General features: G+C 46.3%; 1 protein-coding gene across 1 annotated transcript in view; it reads right to left on the reverse strand.

Annotated features, from left to right (window-relative positions):
• CACNA1I (calcium voltage-gated channel subunit alpha1 I) overlaps positions 1-19,889 on the reverse strand; it is a 181,843-nt gene that overhangs the window by 13,612 nt on the left and 148,342 nt on the right. The window contains exons 13-29 of the mRNA XM_085323614.1: positions 19,699-19,816; positions 19,039-19,194; positions 18,506-18,596; positions 16,316-16,518; positions 14,749-15,165; positions 13,705-13,805; positions 12,527-12,650; positions 11,624-11,692; positions 10,391-10,575; positions 9,889-10,015; positions 8,649-8,774; positions 8,078-8,167; positions 6,988-7,180; positions 5,740-5,891; positions 3,994-4,103; positions 3,240-3,373; positions 2,428-2,498 (exon numbers count right to left, since the gene is read on the reverse strand). Coding sequence (XP_085179740.1) covers positions 2,428-2,498; positions 3,240-3,373; positions 3,994-4,103; positions 5,740-5,891; positions 6,988-7,180; positions 8,078-8,167; positions 8,649-8,774; positions 9,889-10,015; positions 10,391-10,575; positions 11,624-11,692; positions 12,527-12,650; positions 13,705-13,805; positions 14,749-15,165; positions 16,316-16,518; positions 18,506-18,596; positions 19,039-19,194; positions 19,699-19,816 — 2,467 coding nt within the window. The remainder of the gene's footprint in view (positions 1-2,427; positions 2,499-3,239; positions 3,374-3,993; positions 4,104-5,739; positions 5,892-6,987; positions 7,181-8,077; positions 8,168-8,648; positions 8,775-9,888; positions 10,016-10,390; positions 10,576-11,623; positions 11,693-12,526; positions 12,651-13,704; positions 13,806-14,748; positions 15,166-16,315; positions 16,519-18,505; positions 18,597-19,038; positions 19,195-19,698; positions 19,817-19,889) is intronic.

Genomic DNA, 19,889 nt, shown 5'->3' on the forward strand with positions numbered 1-19,889 from the left:
AAAAAAAAAAAAAAAAAAAAAAAAAAAAAAGAGCATGATAAAACTATAAAATTCAGCTAAGGACTAAATTTCCAGGAGACTCTTAAAGAATTCTAAAAATTCTTCTAAAAATTCTTGTTATACTTCTAAAAAGTATAACAAAGACAGGAGGGGAACTGAAATAGAACTGGAGAAGCCTTATAAGCCATTAGCAAGCCAAAATCCCTGATGTGACTCTGTGTCCAGGAACATAAAGAGAAAGGTTGAGAGGAAGAAAAGGAGCAAGGGAAAGGCCAGCTTATTTTAAACTGCTTCTTTTGCCAAAGCCAACAAATCTTGGAGAATAATATWACAGATAATTCAATTGTTCCCTGAAGAGTCAGTGTGTAAAATATGGAGACTAAATTCAATCTTTTAACAGTGAAACTAGGGGATTTCAGCAATCCTTTAAGTGCAGATTTTGACACAACTTGTGATTTTTGATCCTTCTATTATATAATTTCATTAAACRAAGCCAACTTATTATAGAAGGAAGCAAAAGCCAGTCAATAGGAGGTGGATTGTTCATTGGCTTTGATGCTGGGACTATTAAGCCCTGCTTGTTATTAGGTGCCAGGGAATACCTAGAGGCCAGATCTTTAGACACCTGCTTGTGAAGGCTTTGTGGCAGATATTAATGACCTCCAAAACACAGATCATCTTGGTTARCAGAGGAGCCATGTAAGGTAAACGTGTGTGAGAAAAGCTGGAATTTATTAAGTAGGAAGAGTATACTTGTGGTTCATGACTAACACCATAGTAGGGCTCAGTGGCTTGGACCGAAGTCTCCACTCTGCTCTTTGTGTCCTGAGCAAAATATTTCATTGCTTGATAACTGTTTCTCAATYTGCACGACAGGGATATGAACATTTTCCCTCTCTCCTATTTATTCTCTACATATTGGCAGTACAAGTTGTGTTCCACTTTGTAAGTGCAAATATACTGCAGAGTCCTCTTATTGAGGGCCTCTGGATACTATTTCAGTCACTTCTTAATACCTGTGTGCATTTATCTGATTTGCAGAATAAACACGCCACAGCTGCATAGACACTGGATCTGGAGACATGCTCCATTCCAGATTCTTTCTTGAGCAAATGAGTTGCTGTAGCTCTTGGAATGGAAAAGAACAAGGTGCAAAGAGGCTGCACAGAGCCAGCCTGGGGGCAGCAGAGTCAGAACTAATAAATATTACCAGCCCRAAGTTGCCTGCTATAAAGACACCCTTTTTCTCCCGTTTTTTTCCATTGTCCAGGATATGTCGGCTACCCTGGATAGCACAGGATATTATTATATATGCAATATATACATGATTATACAATAATAATTTGTGCTTATATATAATAATAGTATAAAAAAGCACGGGAAATTGGAGAGAGCGCAGAATTCAAGAAAGATCACAGTCTTTTCCCCTCATTTTGGCCCCAAATGATTCCTCTAATTCAGACCGACATCATTTATTGTCACTGACATCAGAAGTAAATTTCTTGTGTAACTACTCACGCTGTTTTCAGATTGATTTTCAGCCGTGCATCACTCATGAACACTGGCACATTAGCTGATAAATCAGCTGACAAATACTGTTGCATTTTGATATTATGCAAGATAGCTGCCTGCTCCAGGCCTGCCAGGGGAATGATCTGACGTGTGATCAATAGAATGACTTGGTGCCATTACTCCTTTCTTAACAACTCTCCCTTGAGGACCCAAAACAAAGGAGAACAGTATCCCTGGCTGCTCATCCGTCATGGAGGATCCTCTCACTGGGCTAGATGCCTGGGTAAAGCCCCATGTCAGCATCTCGTTCAGGAACAGCTGCCTCTCACAGCTCATGAAATCCTTCTGTCTAGCTGTCTTTCGGTAGACACTTAACTGCCGGCTGCGTGAGCCACAACAGAGAGCGTYACTGCTTATCATACATGAGAGGCTCAGAAAAGCGTAAGGATCCAGGAGGAGAAAGGAAGAAAAGAAAGTAGGAAGGTGGAGGCACTGACTACAAACAGGAATGAGAGCACTGTGAATGAGAGAGAGCAGGGTAAAGGGGCACCAGTGGGGAAGAGTGAGTGTGGCAGAGGCACTGACCTGCTTTCCTCCTGAAATGGCTGCCAGTCACTCTCCCCCTCTTACAGAGGAGGGTAGAGAGAGTAGCTGGCGACTAGCAGCAAGCAGTAGACACTACCTAGATACCATGGGAAGAAACCTGCCCTTATCCAGGAACCAAGCATTATTTCATTCACCCAACAGAGAATAAAGATTTGAGGTAAACTGCATCCCTGGACAATAACCTGGACATCATCTTTAGGCAGTTGCCTGCACCACTGAGTAGACACCATCTCTGAGAGCGTATGTGCACCAAGACAACTGACCCTTTGGAAAAACAGGTGCAAAAAAGGAGAGACTAGTGTTTCTTACCTGTGGCAGGGCCTGAACAACTGTATCCAACAGTGCTCGCATTCCTGTGGCCATCTTCAATAGCTTCAGAACTGCCACAACAAGCACAAGAGCAGTGTCACTCAGACTCAGCTCAGAAAGTCCATCCTTTAGGTGACTAGCACCTGAGACAGGTGACTGGCTCCCTTTGCCCAGACCAACTGGATTGTCCCTCTCATCCCCTTTCTCCACTTGCTCACTATTTTTGACTGCAAAATCCTAGTGGTTCCTTCTCCTCTAGTCTATCCACCTTCTCACTAAATACTATTTTGTCCTCTCATGTCTGCTGGGTTTCTTTCACTCTGCTGAGACACTCTGTAGCCAAGAAACCTCTTTCTCTCAGCAATGTATATCACGCTTCTCCTTCTGCTCCCGTTCTTCATGCTTTTCATCACTTCTCTTCCTCCTGCCACTGTCCATGCAGGCAGTTTAGCATGTCTTTGCCATCATCAGGAAGATTTGGTTCTCTCCCTAGGAAAGCTTCAACCTGGGCCTGGTGGTCCCCTCTCCAAACACCACAATAATACTTACCCATAAAAGAATAATGGGGAAAATTTCTCTCTCACAAGATCTCCTCATCTCCTAGTCSTTCACATCCTGTGAAAATCACTATATCTAAACAACCAGCTTGAGGAAGCCAGAAAGCCATAGTCTTTAGGCTGTCCCCTTCACAYTCCCCTGCCTCCCCCCAGAGTTAGGGACAGGAGGAGCCCACGACTCTATAGTCAGTGCTCAGTGCAGAATCCCAGCCTAAGTATGCCTACACCACTGCCTCCAGCCAGCATCTGTCTCACCCCGGGCGATGCGCAGCACTCTCATGATCCGGATGATAGTGGGGTTAATGGGTAGAGCAGCATTGATTTCAATCTCTTCCAATGTGATTCCCATGACAGACAGCAGCACAATGGCCAGATCTAGCTGGTTCCACCTTAAGAAGAAAAATTAAAGAAAATAAGGGAAGACAGAACTTTTCCACTTCCCTGAAAGAGAAAGCATATTGTTTCCACTTTAACCTAAACATTCCACTTTAACCTAAACACTCCTAAACTTTCCAAGGCCCTACTTTGAGTCAGCCTATATGGGCTTTTGTAGACAAACAGAGATATACTTTGCACACACCCTGAACAGCCAGAGGCAAGCCAAACTGATTTGAAAGTGTGGAGTTATGTTACTATGGTGCTATACTTTGACTAATAGGCTCAGCTTTTTATGGCCTTACTACCTCAAATCAGCATGGTTATATATGTTCAGTTTCAGCACACTTTCAGTTTGGCTCAAGGGCAAAAAAAGACCCACGCTGTCTCTAACTCCACCTCCTTGCTGTCTAGCCTAGTCAGCGGATGCCAACAAAGAGGCAGTTTTTGTACAACTATTATGTAGGCATTACAACTCATGTAGGCTGTAGCTAGGTCCATGCTGTACAGTACAGGGAGGCACTCAGGGCACCCTCTGCTACAGCTTCACACTCCAGATAAGGATCCATCCTCAAAATCTCCACCCCAAATCCAGCTGTCCCACAGCCATGGTTGACATAACCCCTCTGCTCACCTGTCTTTGAAGAATCGTCGCAGCCCAAATGCCACCAACTTGAGCACTGCCTCCAGTACAAAGACAGTGGTGAACAGGTAGTTGCAGTACTTGAGGGCTGTCTCCAAGGACTGCCAGCAGAAAGAGAGGGTGAAAGAAGTGAAGGGAGAACAACACCAAGCATGTAATCTGTGGGGGCTCTCCCGAGCACCATAAATTCATCAGCATAGAGGGAAGCTGCCCCAAGCTACCTATATCAATGAGGAGGCTACCTACTATGGGCAACCTTCAGCTGGCCCCTCTGCCCTATGTTGCTCTAAGAATTGTTTATTGCTCCTTTCTCCTGTACTGCTCAGTATAAAAGGGAGGAGGAAGCGATCATGAGGAGAATTCAACAAGTACCATTAGCTTTCTCCACTATCCATAGCCTATGCCACCCGGCTACTGTCCTGTTAGTGGCACTGACATAGCTATGGAGTGAGGCAGAATGGCCATTTCTGATGGAAGGAATTTCCTCTCTGCTTTGAGCTGGGGCTGGTGTGCGCCATATCTCTCAGCTGTGGACTACYGGTTCTTCCATGTGTGGCCCCTTCTCCACCACCAAGGACCAGCAGGCAGCATTTAGTGGCATGTCTACTGAAGAGGTTCAAAGCTCTTTGCCAGAGTTGATTAGGGGAGCCTGAAAGCACGCTGGCATGGCTAGACCTGTTTTACAGAGGAAGGCACTGAGGAGTAAGGAAGAGCAGTGCTTGCTCAGGAACAAAGGCCTGGCATGAGGTTGAGAATAGGTAGTGGCCGAGAGTTCCTGCAGAGCAGAATTATGGGCACCGTAAAGAGAAGATAAAAGGTAGACAGATGGGCAAAATGGGCAAGAAACATAGAGGAACTTGGCAGTGGATTTGAATGATGACAGAGATTCAGTTCCTCATCAAAGCCTGAGCTAACTTGAACAGCACCTCCTCAGACACCACAGTTGTCACYTAAATCAACTGACATGCCACTGAACAAATACCCATTTGTCTACATAAAGAGGTAGAAATTCCTTTCTATATATGCAGCATGTGTTCCTTCCAGAGGTCTGCCAGGAACTGAGTGACCTGAGTCTGAGACTGAGAAACTTGGTCTTCCCCAGCCTAAATATAAAGCTTCTTCAGCATTCAAGGCCCTTTACTGGCAATAACTCCCTGCAGCTGAGAGAGGCTCTGTTCAGCACTTGCTCCTGCAGTTTCTCTTGTGAAAGAAATGTGGTTGGGTAGAGAGATCTCATTTCATAAGACACAATCAGACACTTTAGTCCTCACAYGTTAGGACGCGTGACAAGAGAACTGGACTGACATTTGGAAATCTGATGCAAAGGCTGAAGCTCCCGAAGCACTATGTTGCTTCCACCATTCTTCCTTTTGGGGTCCAGAGGAAAATACAAAGTGGACTAGATAACTAGACTTGCGTAACGCACACACCCACTTAATAATACAAAGCTCAGAAGCCTAATTCCACAAAGCTTTCCAGGGGTCTAATTCTTGCTAGGATGCCTAATTATCTATGGATTTCAATGGATAACAAATGTGTGAAGAGGGGCTACCTTTCTGGATGCATACCAAATTCCTCTCATAACTATGCCTTACTGAATTAACTCTTGCAACACTTTCATAGTATTTTTCAGACACTCACCTCTCCTACCTATTCTGGTGAACAGTGATCATCAGAAAGCTGCAGCAAAATAACMTAATTACTAGAGGCAGGGCTTATCTCCATGATCTCACTCACCACAGGTTGGTTGTAGTGCTCCAACGACATGGTGACCACGTTGAGGCAGATGATGAAAGTGATGAAGATGTCCAGATAGTGGCTCGTGCAGACTGAATGAATAAGGAGGCGTATGGGGCAGTAGGTAGCATAGTACGGCAAACGCTGTGCCTCTTCAGTGGAAAGAGGGAGAGGGGAAGAGTTAGGAGGAAATTGGAAGAAAGAGAGAGATGGGCAAGACACACCAATCAGGGAACAAGCACAGAAGTGGGGATAGGTTTTGAAACAAAAAGGAATGAAGGGGAGAGAGAGAGAGAAAAGAAAAGGATAGGTAAGAGATAGAGGACATAGGAAGGAAAAAATTAAAATACCATAAAAAGAGGAAAGTAGAAATGGGGAGAAAAATAAACAGAAAAAAAAAGAAAAAGAGTGATAGGAAGAAAATCTGTTAGTCTATGTTTGTGGGAATGGTGCTAAATCAGCATTTCATGCCTCCACAAATTAAGATCACAAATGATAAAAAGGAGCAGATGGTTCCAGGAGAGACCCCAGGGTGTCACAGAAGAGAGGAAAAAAACTGGARCAGAGGAAAGGAAAGCATGCCCACAGGCTGTGAACGGAAGAAAACCATCAGTCTGGGGTAGTAGTGATGATTTCCAGGGGTGAGTGTGCCTTTGTGATTTTTTCCTATGAAAATAGAGAAGAGGACAGAAACACCAGGGAAAGGGCTTGCTTCCCTCCARAGGGTCTGGGAGACCAAGGAGTAACTCCACAAAACTGATGGAAAGAACTAGAAACAAAACACAGGGGTGTTTTTCCCCTCCCCCATATTTTAATTTTGGTTTAATCATGAAGGACAGACTGTCCAAGTCTTCCTCCAAACACAAGCTGGGGTACAGGATGCCCAGGTAGGTCTGTAGAAGCCCTGGAGGAGTACTAATACGCACAAGATCTGTGCTGATGGTGCATGCCTGTACACACACTCATGTATTTTTGGCATGTGTTATTTCCTGAGGGGCAGAGTGCTAAAACCCAAGAGGCTTCACTGGTGCTCCAGCTTCCTAACAGACCTCTTCAGCCAACCCCCCCCCCTTCCTCAGACTGCCCCGGTGTAGTGCATAGCAACGGAGCAGGGGTGCAGGGAGGAAGGTTGAGAGCATGGCGTAAGCGATGAATTTCAGGAACCAGTCCAGGAAAGAAAAAGAAGAGGAGGTTTTTCTCAGAAAACCTTGGCCTACGAACCGACCAAACACTTAGGCTGTGCCTTACTCCTTCGCTTCTTCTCCAGACGCCGCAGGCGCTTCTCCTCCCGCCGGCGTGCCTCCTCAGCCTCCTGGTGCTGCCGGCACTTGTGGAAGTTCTCCACCACCACCCCCACGAACATGTTGAGCACAAAGAAGCTGACGATGAGGAGGAAGGAGATGAAGTAGAGGAGCATCCAGGGGTTGTTGTTGATCACTGGCTGGCGGAGGGGCAAGAACAGAGACACTGTGTTTGGCTGGCTGGCRGTATGGAAATGAAGGGGCTGAAACCACTGTGGCAACTGGCTGCCAGGGAGGTGCGGTAGAGTTATGGAAATGAGGGGAGGAGTGGCTACAGGCAGAGTAGGGCCAAGTAGGCAGAGTAACTTACGATTGGCTGGTTGGATTTTAGCACCAGCAGGTAAAAACAGAGCCTGCCTAGATGGAGCAGATGGAGGTCAAGGGCAAGGGTTCGCCTCTACAAAGTCACCCACAATTCAGATACAATCCCACCTACAGATGGTAAACCCCAGTAAGCAGTAAGATGGGCAATCCAGGCATCAGAAACACCTCCAGCTTGAGGGCAARGAGAGACCATATCTACACGCCAGTAGAAGCACCTTGTGTGGAGGTTCAGAGGTAAATGTAACATCACCCACAAGGTTAAGGCCTACGGCACGGCACCAGCCCTACTGTAGTCAACTGTAGTATTGTCCTTGCCTTAGCAGTGGAGGAATAGTGGCCAGCAGCTGAACAGTCCTTGCTTACAGAGTATTAGAGTAACCATCTAYGGGGCTGGAGGAAGTCAGCACACCCAGAAAAGCACATGATACTGTTGCCAAGTCTTTACAAAGTGGTAAGACCTGCTGCTATGCAATACAAACTGAATAAAGGGTGAAAATTGCTACAGTCGTCCACGGAACAGCCACAGATGCCCTTCCCTGCATGGACATAGCCTAATCCTGACCCACTGCAGCTGGGTGAGCGCAGAATTCAGAAGAGCCCTAAAAGAGCCTCCTTATCAGAGAGAGGTGTCTGAAGCAGTATGTTGCAGCACAGTTCCACCTTACTAGCCTGAAGAAACTCGAGAAGGTCCTTTYGTAAGGAAGTTTTTGTACCTGCTGGTCAACAGCCACAGCATCTAGTCCGTTATACATAATATTGACCCAGCCATCCTTGGAGGCCAGAACAAAGAGGGACATCAGGGCCTGCAACACACAAAACACACCATATGCAGAGCAAGTGTATCTGGCAGGCAGGGAAAAATTAGGATTTTACATTCTAACACATAGTGTTGAAATTCTCTTCCTGCCTGTGTCTCTGCACAGATCAAAACCCACTCCTAACACTGTGAATGAGAATGAGGGAGGGACAGGAAGCCAAGGGCAGCCTGACCCACCACAGGAGAGAGGTCTTGGAGAACATCTGTTTCATAGCATGAAGAGAAAGAAAATTAAGCTCTCTGCTGCCACCCCTTTTCTTCCCCTTTGTAACCTGTAAGTGTCATCCTGATATCATCCACCAGTGGCAGACATTCTGCACTGATATCCATGCAAAACAACCCCTCTCCTTGGCCTGRGGATCAGTCTTCTCAGGCACTGCATCTGTGCCCTGCAAAGGGGCATATAGAGAAGGAGACAAGCCATGAGCTGGACTCACACCAAAAAAGGGGGCTATAGGCACACTCACCTGTCCCAGGTTGTCAAAGTTGTATTTGTGGTGCACCCACTTGTAGTTGGCGGCCACACAGTCGGACCTGTTGGTGATGTTCCTGACGTCAACTCCCAGGCAGTGGTAAAACTTTCCCTTGAAGAGCTGCAGGAGGGGAGCAACTCCATTAGCTCGTTTCCCCTTCAGCTGTGTCCCTTCTCCCAGGGCACACAGAGCATCAAAATGCTCCTGAGATGGCAGATGAGCTGCAGAGCTCCTTCCAGCTGCGAGCCAGGTGGAAGAGGACAGATATCGAGTACAGACTCCCACATCATGCATTGCTAAGGACCGAGGGCCAACCTGCTAAACCCACATCTGGCTTTTTAGCCTCTTTCGTTGCCCCAGGTCAGTAGTGACTGTAAGTTCTCACCATCTGGAAGCCATTAGGGCAGCCTTTTGGAGCCCAATTAGAGCCAGTGGCCCAAGGGACAAAAAGTCTTCTATTCAGTCCCTTGAGCCATGCAGTCTCCCCTTCTGCTTCCCAGTTACCAAGTGAGCTGAAGGAAAAAAAGATCTCATCTGAGGTTAAAGAACCAGAAAAAAATATCCCCTCCTTCTCAAATACTTTTTTGTAAAACTGCACTGATGTGGTTCTTCTGYCCAGGGCTCCTTTCCCCATATGGAAGATACTGGATTGTGCATTTGTACAGACTCATCAGAACAGACTAAGTATAGCGCATTCTCCGAGATGGAAGTAACACCCACGCCTGTGCTCCTCTGCAACACAACAGCCAAAAATAAAGAGGATTAAATAAAAAAATAAAAGAAGATTGTGGGTGGATTTAGGGCTCAGAGTGAGGGGGAGAAACAGAACTGGCTGCAGGCAGGGATCATACAAACAGGCTCTGAGCTACTTACCTTTGCAGCACTGTGTAGATGTGCCCAGCATAGTCTTGTCCTATGCCAGTCCTGGCCTCTCCCTATAGTGCTGATTCAAACCCTGCCCTCCTGCTAGCTGCGAACATTAACTCCCATCTCACACATCCAGCCACATTTGTGCTTGCTGAGCTCCAGCTGCTGTTGCCAAGGGCTGTGGGGACATTATGGTGGGTGACAGAAGAGCTCAGAGAGGTGGGTGAGCTGCTGCAAGSTTCCTGGCTTGCCTGTCCCTCCTGCTCTGTTCACTTCCCTATGCCCGATTCAATGTTTGGAGATGCAGATTCCCTAACCTAGGGGTGCGGGGCATGGAAGGCAGTTTGCCCAATAACAACAACCCTACCTGCACACCCAGGATGCCAAAGATGATGAAGAAAGCRCAGCAGATGAGGACAATGTTTCCTATAGGCTTGAGAGATGAAATGAGTGTCTCCACCACCAGCTTCAGGCCAGGGGCTCGGCTGATAACTCTGGAAGGCAAGGAAGGTGAGGGGTGACAGAAGGACAGGGAAGTGATGCTTGCCCTGAACTATGCATTTTCAGCTCCATCTCTCCCTGTGCAACAATCCTTCAGTGGAAAACACTCCAGAGGCCAACAAGCCTCTTCCATTCCCATGGTTCATTGTCTAACAAGGTACCTCCAAGAGCTGAAATGCTAAGGAGAATGTCTCTGTAACAAGCACACTTGCTACCTGTGAAATACCACGTTTTGCTTGGCACAGCTGCCAGATGCATGCAGGGCCATGGCCCACTGCTCTAAGCATAGTGGGGTCTGATTTTGGGACCCCTCCTGGGGGCAGAGTGGGAAGGTAAGAGGGCTGAACAGTGCACAGTGGGGCTCTGACCGGAGCGGACGTAAGGTACGCAGCAGCCGGAGGACTCGCAGCACCCCCAGGATTTTGGCACCACCAGCGGAGGCCACAGAGACCACAATGTCAATGAGAGACACAAAGACCAAAAAGCCATCCAGGATGTTCCAGCTGCTGCGGAGATAAGCCTGATCCCCAAAATACAGGCCTAGAGAGACCACCTGCAAGAGAGGGGAGAGGACCATGGGTTAAATGGCTCATCTTCATGTTGCCTTGTAGAGGACAGCCACAGACAGAGCAGGAGGATGGAAGATAGTTATTAACTTCACCCAACACTTCCTGAGGTAGCAGTAAGGACTCATTCTGCATACTTCAATAAATCTCACTGCCTCTTTTTTTTTGCTGAAAGGCTGTGAAGGAAGATGTCTTTGGGGAAAGCAGTGGCATGTAACTGTAGAAATAAAAAGGCCATGCTCTGGAATGACATTTCAGCAGGATTTTCATGGAGTTTTCTCACCTCTCCTCTGCCTCCCTGAGCAACAGAACACCAAAGAGAACATGGCTGGGAAGGTTCATGGCCACTTCATAGATCTGGGGTCATTCTCCCTGTCCAGAGCTCATCCTTTTTTTGGAAGGTAAAATTGGGCACYGACATCTGTACTGTGATTCCTAAATGAGTGGTTTGATTTCCAGCAATTCTGAACACCAGCAAGTACTAATGACAGCAATGGCCTTAGAGTTGAACACCCTGAAAATCATACCCTTTGTTAGATATGAATTTTAGAGTGTTTAACTTAAGGTACCCAGCTTTGAAACTCTCTTTACTCAGTTTTGAGACTCCTTCMTCACAAAAGGGGAATAGCAAGATTTGCCCACTGTTGTAAAGCACTTTGATACCTATTGAATAATTATCTCAACTAAAAGCATTTTATTAATGTTGTTGTTGCTATAGYCTTCACTCTTGACCTAGAAGAAAAGGAATGGCCATTTGACATTATGACAAAATTTGTATCTGAAGCCCAGCTATTCCTCCCAGACATTAACATCCCTGTGGATTTCAAGACTAGGATAAATGTCCTTTCTATGCCAGACTAGAGGGGATTGAACCCCAGGCAATATCTGCCCTTACCAAGGCAGGRTGCAGGGCTGATCCATTGAAAAGATGGAGAGATTATGGAGGGGTGCTGAGCAAACATAAACCATGTTGCTCCTGTCACATGGGGAAAGGCCTCTGAGTAGCCTCTGAGTAGTCCATCTTCAGTAACTTACCTTCAGTGTCATCTCAGCTACAAAAATTGCTGTGAAAATGTAGTTGGACACAGTAAGAAAGATTCTTTCCTACAAACAAACAAACAAAAATTCAGAGAAAAACCCTAAATGTATCTCAACTTCTTCCTGTTGTTCTGTGAGRCCCCTTTTATGAAGTTGGTATCTTTAGCTTTCCTGTGAAGGGTCTGAAAGTTGAGGGAATAAAAGCACTGCTCCCTGGCAAAGGTAAGTGCTGGTTTAAGATCTTACACTCTGACTCTACCCTGTGTCACAGATCGGACAAAATCCCACACAGCTCTGTGAAAACACAGCGGAAGGGGTATGCAATAGTTCCTGCAAATCAATGCCTCTTAGTCCTGATCAGAGTCCCCACTGCCCTGGGACTTCATCCTAAAGTGCTCCTGCTGTGCTGTGTGTAAGCACAGTATATTCTGTGGGACAGCTAAGGCAGAGGTGCAGGAAAAGCCATTGCGTTTATCATCTCAGTCACCTCTTTGGCATGCCAGTCTGAGTCATCACTAAGTTCAGCTCAAAAGTACCGTACATGAATGATTACGTACCATTCCCACTGAGGCTGTGCTGCATATGGAAGTTACTTCTTTGTTTTAGTTTCCAGTCCCTGTCCCTTTGACAAGCCATCCCTTACCAAGGTAGCCTGTGGGACTCTCCTGTCTTCTAACAGAGGGAACTAGGATTACCCTAATATAAAGAGGGATTGCCCTATTATAAGACCCTGCAGCAGAACCACACATGATGTGAATTACTAATTCACAGGCATTTGAACAGATGTGTGGGAGTTAGTGTTTAATGCCAAGGTTTGTCCAGAGGCTGTATCAGTGCCAGGAGCACTTATGAGCTTCTGTTAGAGGTCATGCTAAAAAGTAGGAAAGAGGGAATTCTCACCGTGCTTCTGTGTTCAATCTGTGGTCTCTCCAGGGCAATGGTGATGCAGTTCAGGAAGATGAAGGCCAACACAACATAATCGAAGAGCTTGTGAGCRATGACTGTTTGGCAGAGGAGACGAAACCTGCAAAATAAATCCAAGCAGGCAYGTGTGCCTTGGGCAGAGTTATATACGGAGCTATGAGGATGGAATAGCACATTCTAGCCAAAACTGAGCTCCGATTAGAGTCATAGTAGCTTTCCTGTCACATATACTGATGTCCCTTGTCCTGGCAATATCATAGAGCAGTCCATGGTAACACAGCAAGTCTGTAGGAGAGCAAGGAATTGAATCACCATCTGCCACCCAGTGCCTGAGTTGTCTCCTACCCACTACATCATTGTGCTTCTCTCTTGCCCGGCAGAGGAGAGGTTGAGTCTCCCTCCCAGAGTCAGAGCTGCCTCACATTTTGTACTTCTTTACAGCAACCAGCCACATCCTGAAAGCTGAGGAAATGCAGGTAGTCTGGCAGTCATGGGGAACAGATCTCTGGCTGCTCTGAAAGACACTGTGCCCATTAACAGAAGTATCGTATGGAGCYCTCCTCCATGAGCTATAATGAAACCCCATTCTTTCCGAGAGGTGATGCACTCTTGTTTGAATGCTGTCAGATAAGGCGCATGGACATTTTATTCTTATGGGAAGACAACTTCAGCAGGAAGAATTTGTCCTAAAATGTTTTTCTAGACACAAAGAATACTAACTTTGCTCTAAAAGATATAATACGGCTGCTGATAAACTGGAACCAGGATGGAAAATGAAATGATTGCTCTTGTACYGGGGAGGTAATATCAGTGTTATGGAGTTGTTAATAATGCATTTCTTTTTCTTTTTTAGTTAATATCAGTATTCCCTGTCTTTCTTCACTATAAATATTTATGATTCCTGAAGAGAAAAATTGAATGCTCCTAAGGGAGGAAAAAAATCACAACAGCCATTTAGGATTCTCCTCTTCCCTTTCATCTTCAGAACCAAGGAAGAGAAATGCTGTTTGGCTGGAGAAGTGGAGATGGAGGAGACAAAAGTATTTTTACCTGATAAGCTTTAAGTTACAACCTAACATCCAGCTTATCGGATGTTGCTGCTGCTGCAACAGAATCTGTCTCCTCAACCCTCTACTAGCAAAAATAGCACAAACCTGTTTTGTGGAGAGAAGAGATATATAGACCAGTCCTCTCGTAACTCACACCAGTCTGGCTTGTAGACTTCCATCATTTTCCGGATACGAAAACACAGGCTCTGGAGGGACGCAACAGAAGTGACTATCACTGGTTATCTTCCCACTTGCCTAACAAAGGCACTCTTTCTTTCCCATCTGATCCTAAAACACCACTACCTGGAGATCCCCAGACACACCACTTCCACAGGTCTGCCTTTCGTTAGCCCGTGAATGAAGAAATGGACTCAAAGAGCACCAAACCACTGATGAGGAGTTGCTCTGCTGAGGTCTGCTTAGCTCTCAGAATCTGATTTCAACCCCAAACTGCATAGAAATGAAACTGTTGGTGGCCTTCCTAATGCAGGATATTGTCCACGATTTCTTCTCACAGCTGTGGAAGTGGCTCTGTTACATTGGTATGGCATATCCTAGATACTTCAGCTAAATGAGAAGCAGAGATCCCAGCCCAGAAAGGCCAGGAGAGGATGGCCTTCTGTTGTACTTGGGCTCTGAGGTGATTTCATTTTACAGGATATATTTCTGTTCAAATCTCTACTGACTCTCCCTCCATTTTTTCCATCCTTTGATCTGCTCACAGTTTGGCATTGAGGGCTCCTAGGCTGGCACAGCAGAATTTACTTGCCTTATCTCTTGTGTCTGTACTTGGTGCTCTGATCTATCAGCATTGTCTTGGCAAAGCGCTTGCTTCTCACGAAGCCTGACCTTTCCTAACCTGCAGAAATCACTGGCTGCACTACAGCCTCTGAGCAATCATGCACATGCCTCACACTTGTTTTCCTCACACCATCCACCTGTATGACTGCCTTGCAGAGAGTCCAACAATGTGGTCTGGGCTTGTTTGGGCTTAAAAGATCCCACCTGCATTAAATATCAGCCTGCAGCTTAAAGCATCTTTTGCAGCCTCTCCCAGCCATTTGGCAGGGCAACATAACATTAAGGATGGAGTTGGTGTTTCCCGCAACACTGAGGTGCAGCCTCAGATTCCTTGAACCAAATACTCACATAATCTATCTCCTCATCATCCTCTCCCCGCTCCTTGCGATTGTTCATCTTTGGGAAGATCTCCTTCGCAATATTGGGCATTTTACCGTTACAATCCTGATGCTCGCTGGCTCCTGATGCTGCCCCTGGCTTACGGGTCACTCTGTAGCCAGATGGGACTGATGCCAACTCCATCAGGTCACAGGAGCCTTTGTTGTCCAGGGAAAGYGTTCGGCGGTGATGAGACATCCTTCTAGTCCCATCTTGTCCCCCATCTCCTGCCCTGTGTCTCTCCCCAGAAAGGAGAGATTCGTGCTCAGTGGAGGGAGGTTTGTGTTTCAGGCTGTGTCCCCGAGCCAGGCTGTTCCAGCTGGAGCGGCGGCTCCCCCAGGCCCCGCTGCGGCCCCAAGCACCATAGTGGGAACTGTGGGAGCTGGACTGTAAGAGAGCGGGACAGGAACTCAGTGACTCCAGCCACAGGGAAGGTGGATACTGTTGTATTTCAGATCATAGACTTGTCCCTAGGCCCCTAAGGCAGGAGACTGCCTGTTTTGGCCCTCAAGGAAGTTGCGTGGTGCGAATTTAGCAGTCACCCCTGTAAATCTGAAAATAGATTGGTAACAAGTCAGTAATAGTGGTGGCTGTGATTATTTTACAGCACCATCTGGGTGTGAGGCATTTACAGGGAAAGAAAATAATAGAGACAAAGGCCAGGTACCTGATGTTGTCACTTACATGAGTACACAGCAGGAATAAAGCTTTCCAAAAATCTGACTGGCAGTACTTTACACTGCCCTGGGGTAAAAGGTAACACAAGGTACAAGGGAGATGGATAACCTAACACACCATCTTTGAATATAGTGAATACAGTAAAAGGAAGACATAAGAAAAACAGGCTTATTGGTTACAGTCTAGTCCCACTGCATCAGCAACAACTCATGCAGCACATGGCTGTCAGCTCAACAGGGGTATGAGCCCTTTCAGCACCAGCATACACCTACAAAGCTGTGTGCATCAGAGGGCAGAAAGCCCTGAGGCTAATATAACAAGATGGACAGGTCTGAGGTGTGTTGGCTGAACAGCCTGCAGTGTTTGGGGAAGTGCYAAGGGGCAACAGTGCCTGCTGTGGGAAGCTCCAAGTCAAAGTTTCTCTCTGCATCTGAACAAATGCCATCTTTTAGGGATTTGGCAATTTTGGCATCACCTAGACTCTTCTGCGCTCTCAACACACTCTGAGGATCACCTAGGAGCAGGGCACCATTGCTTTTTGTCCTGTGCTTTAGGCAAACAAGGGAAGGACAAGAGGACAAGATATTTCACTCTAAGAGGAAAACTCTGTCTGCTGTCCCCTCTCCAGTCAGAAAAATATAAAAGAGCTGAGTCTACACTCTGCAGAATATAGGTTGATAATGGAAATATAGATCAATAATCTGGACTGACCTGCCTTCCTAAGGACAGGCTACGCATTTGTGTCAGGAAATCTGTGGCAGCAATGCAGTTTTCCAGTGCAACCCCCAAATGATGGCAGAAAGTTAACAGAGTCCTTGGGCTTTGAAAGAACAATACCACTTGCTGCTCATTCACTCACCAACGATCGCTGGTCATAGGTCATTCTCCCCAGGGACATCACACTACTCTTCCTRGAACCAACAGCAATATGAATCTGGTCTGGCTGCAGGGAGTTGCGTGAGTTGTTGGTGACTCCCCCAGAAGCCACTGGTGGGTTGGAAGAGGGCAAGGATGGGTCCAAGTGTCCATTTGGTGTCACAGAAATTGCACAGAGCTTGGGATCTGGGTGGGAAGATGCACGGAGAGGAAGCAAGAGAAAATAAGGCTGCTTTCTCACCATCCAGCAACTGTTTCAATATCTAGGCTGTTGAGCCATACTGAAATCCAACATTGATTCCTTCTGATTTAAGGCATTGTGGTAAAAGTGGTCTAAACTGTGAAGATTTTGAAGTATTCCCCTCAAACCCCAAAACTGATGCCAACACCACTTGGGGCCAAAAGGATGAGCAGAGCGCCAGTCAGATAGACTCATGTTGACAGGCAGGGCAACAGGCCAAACCCTAGCAGCGAGGGGAGGACAGCGTCCTTCCACGTGCCAAGAGTATGGGGAGGACCCCTGCTTCTTCCGGTCTCAACAAATACTGCTGACTGTCAGATAGCTGCTAGCTATTTAAAGCAGTTGAGATACTGAGGAAGAGACAAAGATAAGRGAAGACCTGAAACCATTGATGCTTTAGGCTCACCTTAAAATTCCTGCGATCATATTCTTCTTGCCAGTCTGTTCTACTACACTGAGGCACTTAAAATAACTTATTATTTACCTTTAAGATCCAGGACACCTTTGAGAGGTCTTAGGTGCTGTAGAAGACCATTCGCATTTTTCAATATGGATGGAGAGGATGGGGCACTCTGTTTCAAAGCCTGATAGGACTGGAGCAAGCATTTTGTTTGCCCTATTGCATCCTAAAGCTTATCTATCCTGCATGGCGAGTCCTGCACTCAGTGTTAGGGCCCTGAGTGCGCCAGCAGGCTCTGTTACCTATCCGTTCTCCTAGGGGTAGGGCTGCCTGCATTCAAAGTCAGCTCTGATACTATGCAGCCACACAACCTTGGATCAGACTGCTRTGACATCAGCTAGGTTGTGCGAATGAGCTATGATAAGCCAAGCCTTGAGCGTTTGCTCCTTGCCCTGGGAGCTKCATTTAAGCTCAGGCTCATGCTATTGGTCTTTTCCTGGGCTACGCTTTAAATATGCTTGTGCCTGGCCTGGTACTTTGCCAATCCTGACTTTGCCTTGCTGACTTGACTTCTTGGCTTGACTTCGGACCTGCCTCATCACTATGGTCTTGCCTGGCAACCACTGAGCCATTGGCTGACCCTGCTAATGTCACCAGGTCTGCTCTGCTCACCTTGTGCAGGCACTGCACCCTTGTTGATGTCATCCCTGCCCTGCCTGCATGGCTGTTACCCTCAGCTCCCATCTTGCCTTCCGTTGGGGAGCAGGCCATTCTTRCTGCTCTGTGTCACCAAGTCCTGTTTGAGATATAATACCTTCTGTAGAAAGACTTGAGATCTTCAAGGAAAGACTTTAACTGGTGGAGAACTTACCCTGCAGTTTGTAGGCAGACTGTTCCAACAGTTAATTATCCTTCCCTTAAAATATGTGGCTTTTTTCAGTTTGAATTTGTCTAGCTTCAGCTCCCAGCCTTTACAATCTCATTATGCTTTTTTTTCTGGTCAATTAAAGAACCATCTACCATCAGAAATCTCTCCTTATGGTCGGCACTTGCAGAGTGTGCGATCAAGTCACTTCTCCAGCTTCTCTAAGGTTCATTAGTCTCTCGCTATGTGGCAGGATTTCCAGATTTGTCTGGGTCATTATTAATTTGTCTGTATTCCCTTTCTAAATGTGGGTGCCAGAATTGGACACAGCATTCCTTAAATGGTGCCTCTGAAGCTCAGCAGAGATAGTATCATTTTCTCATTCCTATTTTCTATTCTTTAGGTTATTCAAGAACTGCTTCCCTTAGCTACCACTTTCCTCAGGATGTCAACACAGCTCTAAGTTTCCACAAATGATGCTACACACTGGCATAAAGTTCAAAATCAACATGCATAAATTATAAGAAAGCTTGCAAAATGTTTTTGCTATGAAAACCAGTAGATTCCACCTTGGAGAAGGGAGTGAATTTTCAGGGGTATCTGCATTCACATTTTCCACCAAACAGCAACGGGAGGTGAGCAAATGAAGCTGTTTGATCCAACATACCTGAACCTTCCTGGACATCTTGGAACTGATCAAACTCCTCCATGTTTGATGAACTCTGATCTTCATCTGAGTATGACCGATTGGCATCACCCTGGAATAGACAAATTTAGAAGCTGGGAACTCATGAAAAGAAAAAAAAAATGTTTTTTTCTTTCATTGTTGAGGACAATTGTAAAATTCCCCTTGGCATCTGGACATCAGCAGGACCACTGGGAAGAGTCCTGTCTGACTTGGAAGAGTTGAGATATTGTGTTCTTGCTTTTGGAATGGAAGGATTCACCCTGGTAGTGCATAGTCTATTGGAGGGAATGGAAATTGTGAACTCTGTTCTCAGCAGGCTTTTTTCTTTCTTTGGAAGGATTACCACARTCCTCTTTTTTGGATTCTGCCCTCCCTGAACCTGAGTAGGGAAATGACTGAGATTTGATAATTTGGGAGTTCTCCACCACTGTCGCCCTCAAAGTGTCGTACCTCTCCCCTTCTTAACGTCTCTCTTCCTTCTCCCTATGGAAGAAGCATCCGTGACAACTCACCTCAGCCTGGAACCCCTCCACTAGGATGGCCACCAGCAGATTGAAGAGGACATAATTGCCAAATGTCATGAGAGCCACAAAGTAAAGGGATGCCCACGGCGAGGTGGAGGCCATGCCGTTATAGAGCACGACGTTCCARTCCTCCTGTGTTAGGATCTGCAACCAGGCACAGAGGCCACATAAACATGAATGAAAAACATGAAGAGGATTCCCAGAAAATGGCAGTAAAAAAATAAACATCTGGACTACATCAGGCCTGTTAGCTTCTCCATAACTACCCACCTACTGCCTAGTGTCACTGTCTGGCTGTTGTACTGCTCTGATAACATTCACTGAGCAAGAAGAAACAACAGCGTACATGGGGGCAGGCACGCACTGGGGTGATGGTGTTAGACACAGGAGCTGCCACAACAGAAATGACCTTTGCAAACTGCACTTCTTCTCATTGTCTCCYAGGAAGGGAGGAGTTCCTCTATTTCAGAGATATCAGTCACTTGGTTACAATACACAACTGTTCTTCCTCCTTCAGTATTACATGCTGGAACCTTTTGTGTAGTCTTTTGTACTGTCAGGAGTGAGTACAATGCTCCACAGTGAGAAAAAGCACCTCCTGATCTTCATTTTGTCCTGGCCCACCTGTAGAGAAGAAAGTGGGCTCACCTGGAACACGGTGACGATAGCCCACAGCAGAGAGTCAAAATTTTTCCGATCAGGAACTGTATCTCCTGTGTCCGTCCTGAGGCTGAACTTGCATCCAAAAATGTGCATTCCCAGAATGCTGATGGGACAGAAAGAGGACACTATGTCCAGTTTAAATACCTCTGCCATCACAGTGAGCTTGTTACAGTGAT

This window comes from Rhea americana, unplaced genomic scaffold (assembly GCF_003343005.1).
Source record: "Rhea americana isolate MKP2758 unplaced genomic scaffold, rheAme1 scaffold_85, whole genome shotgun sequence".
NCBI classification, from domain to species: domain Eukaryota; kingdom Metazoa; phylum Chordata; class Aves; order Rheiformes; family Rheidae; genus Rhea; species Rhea americana.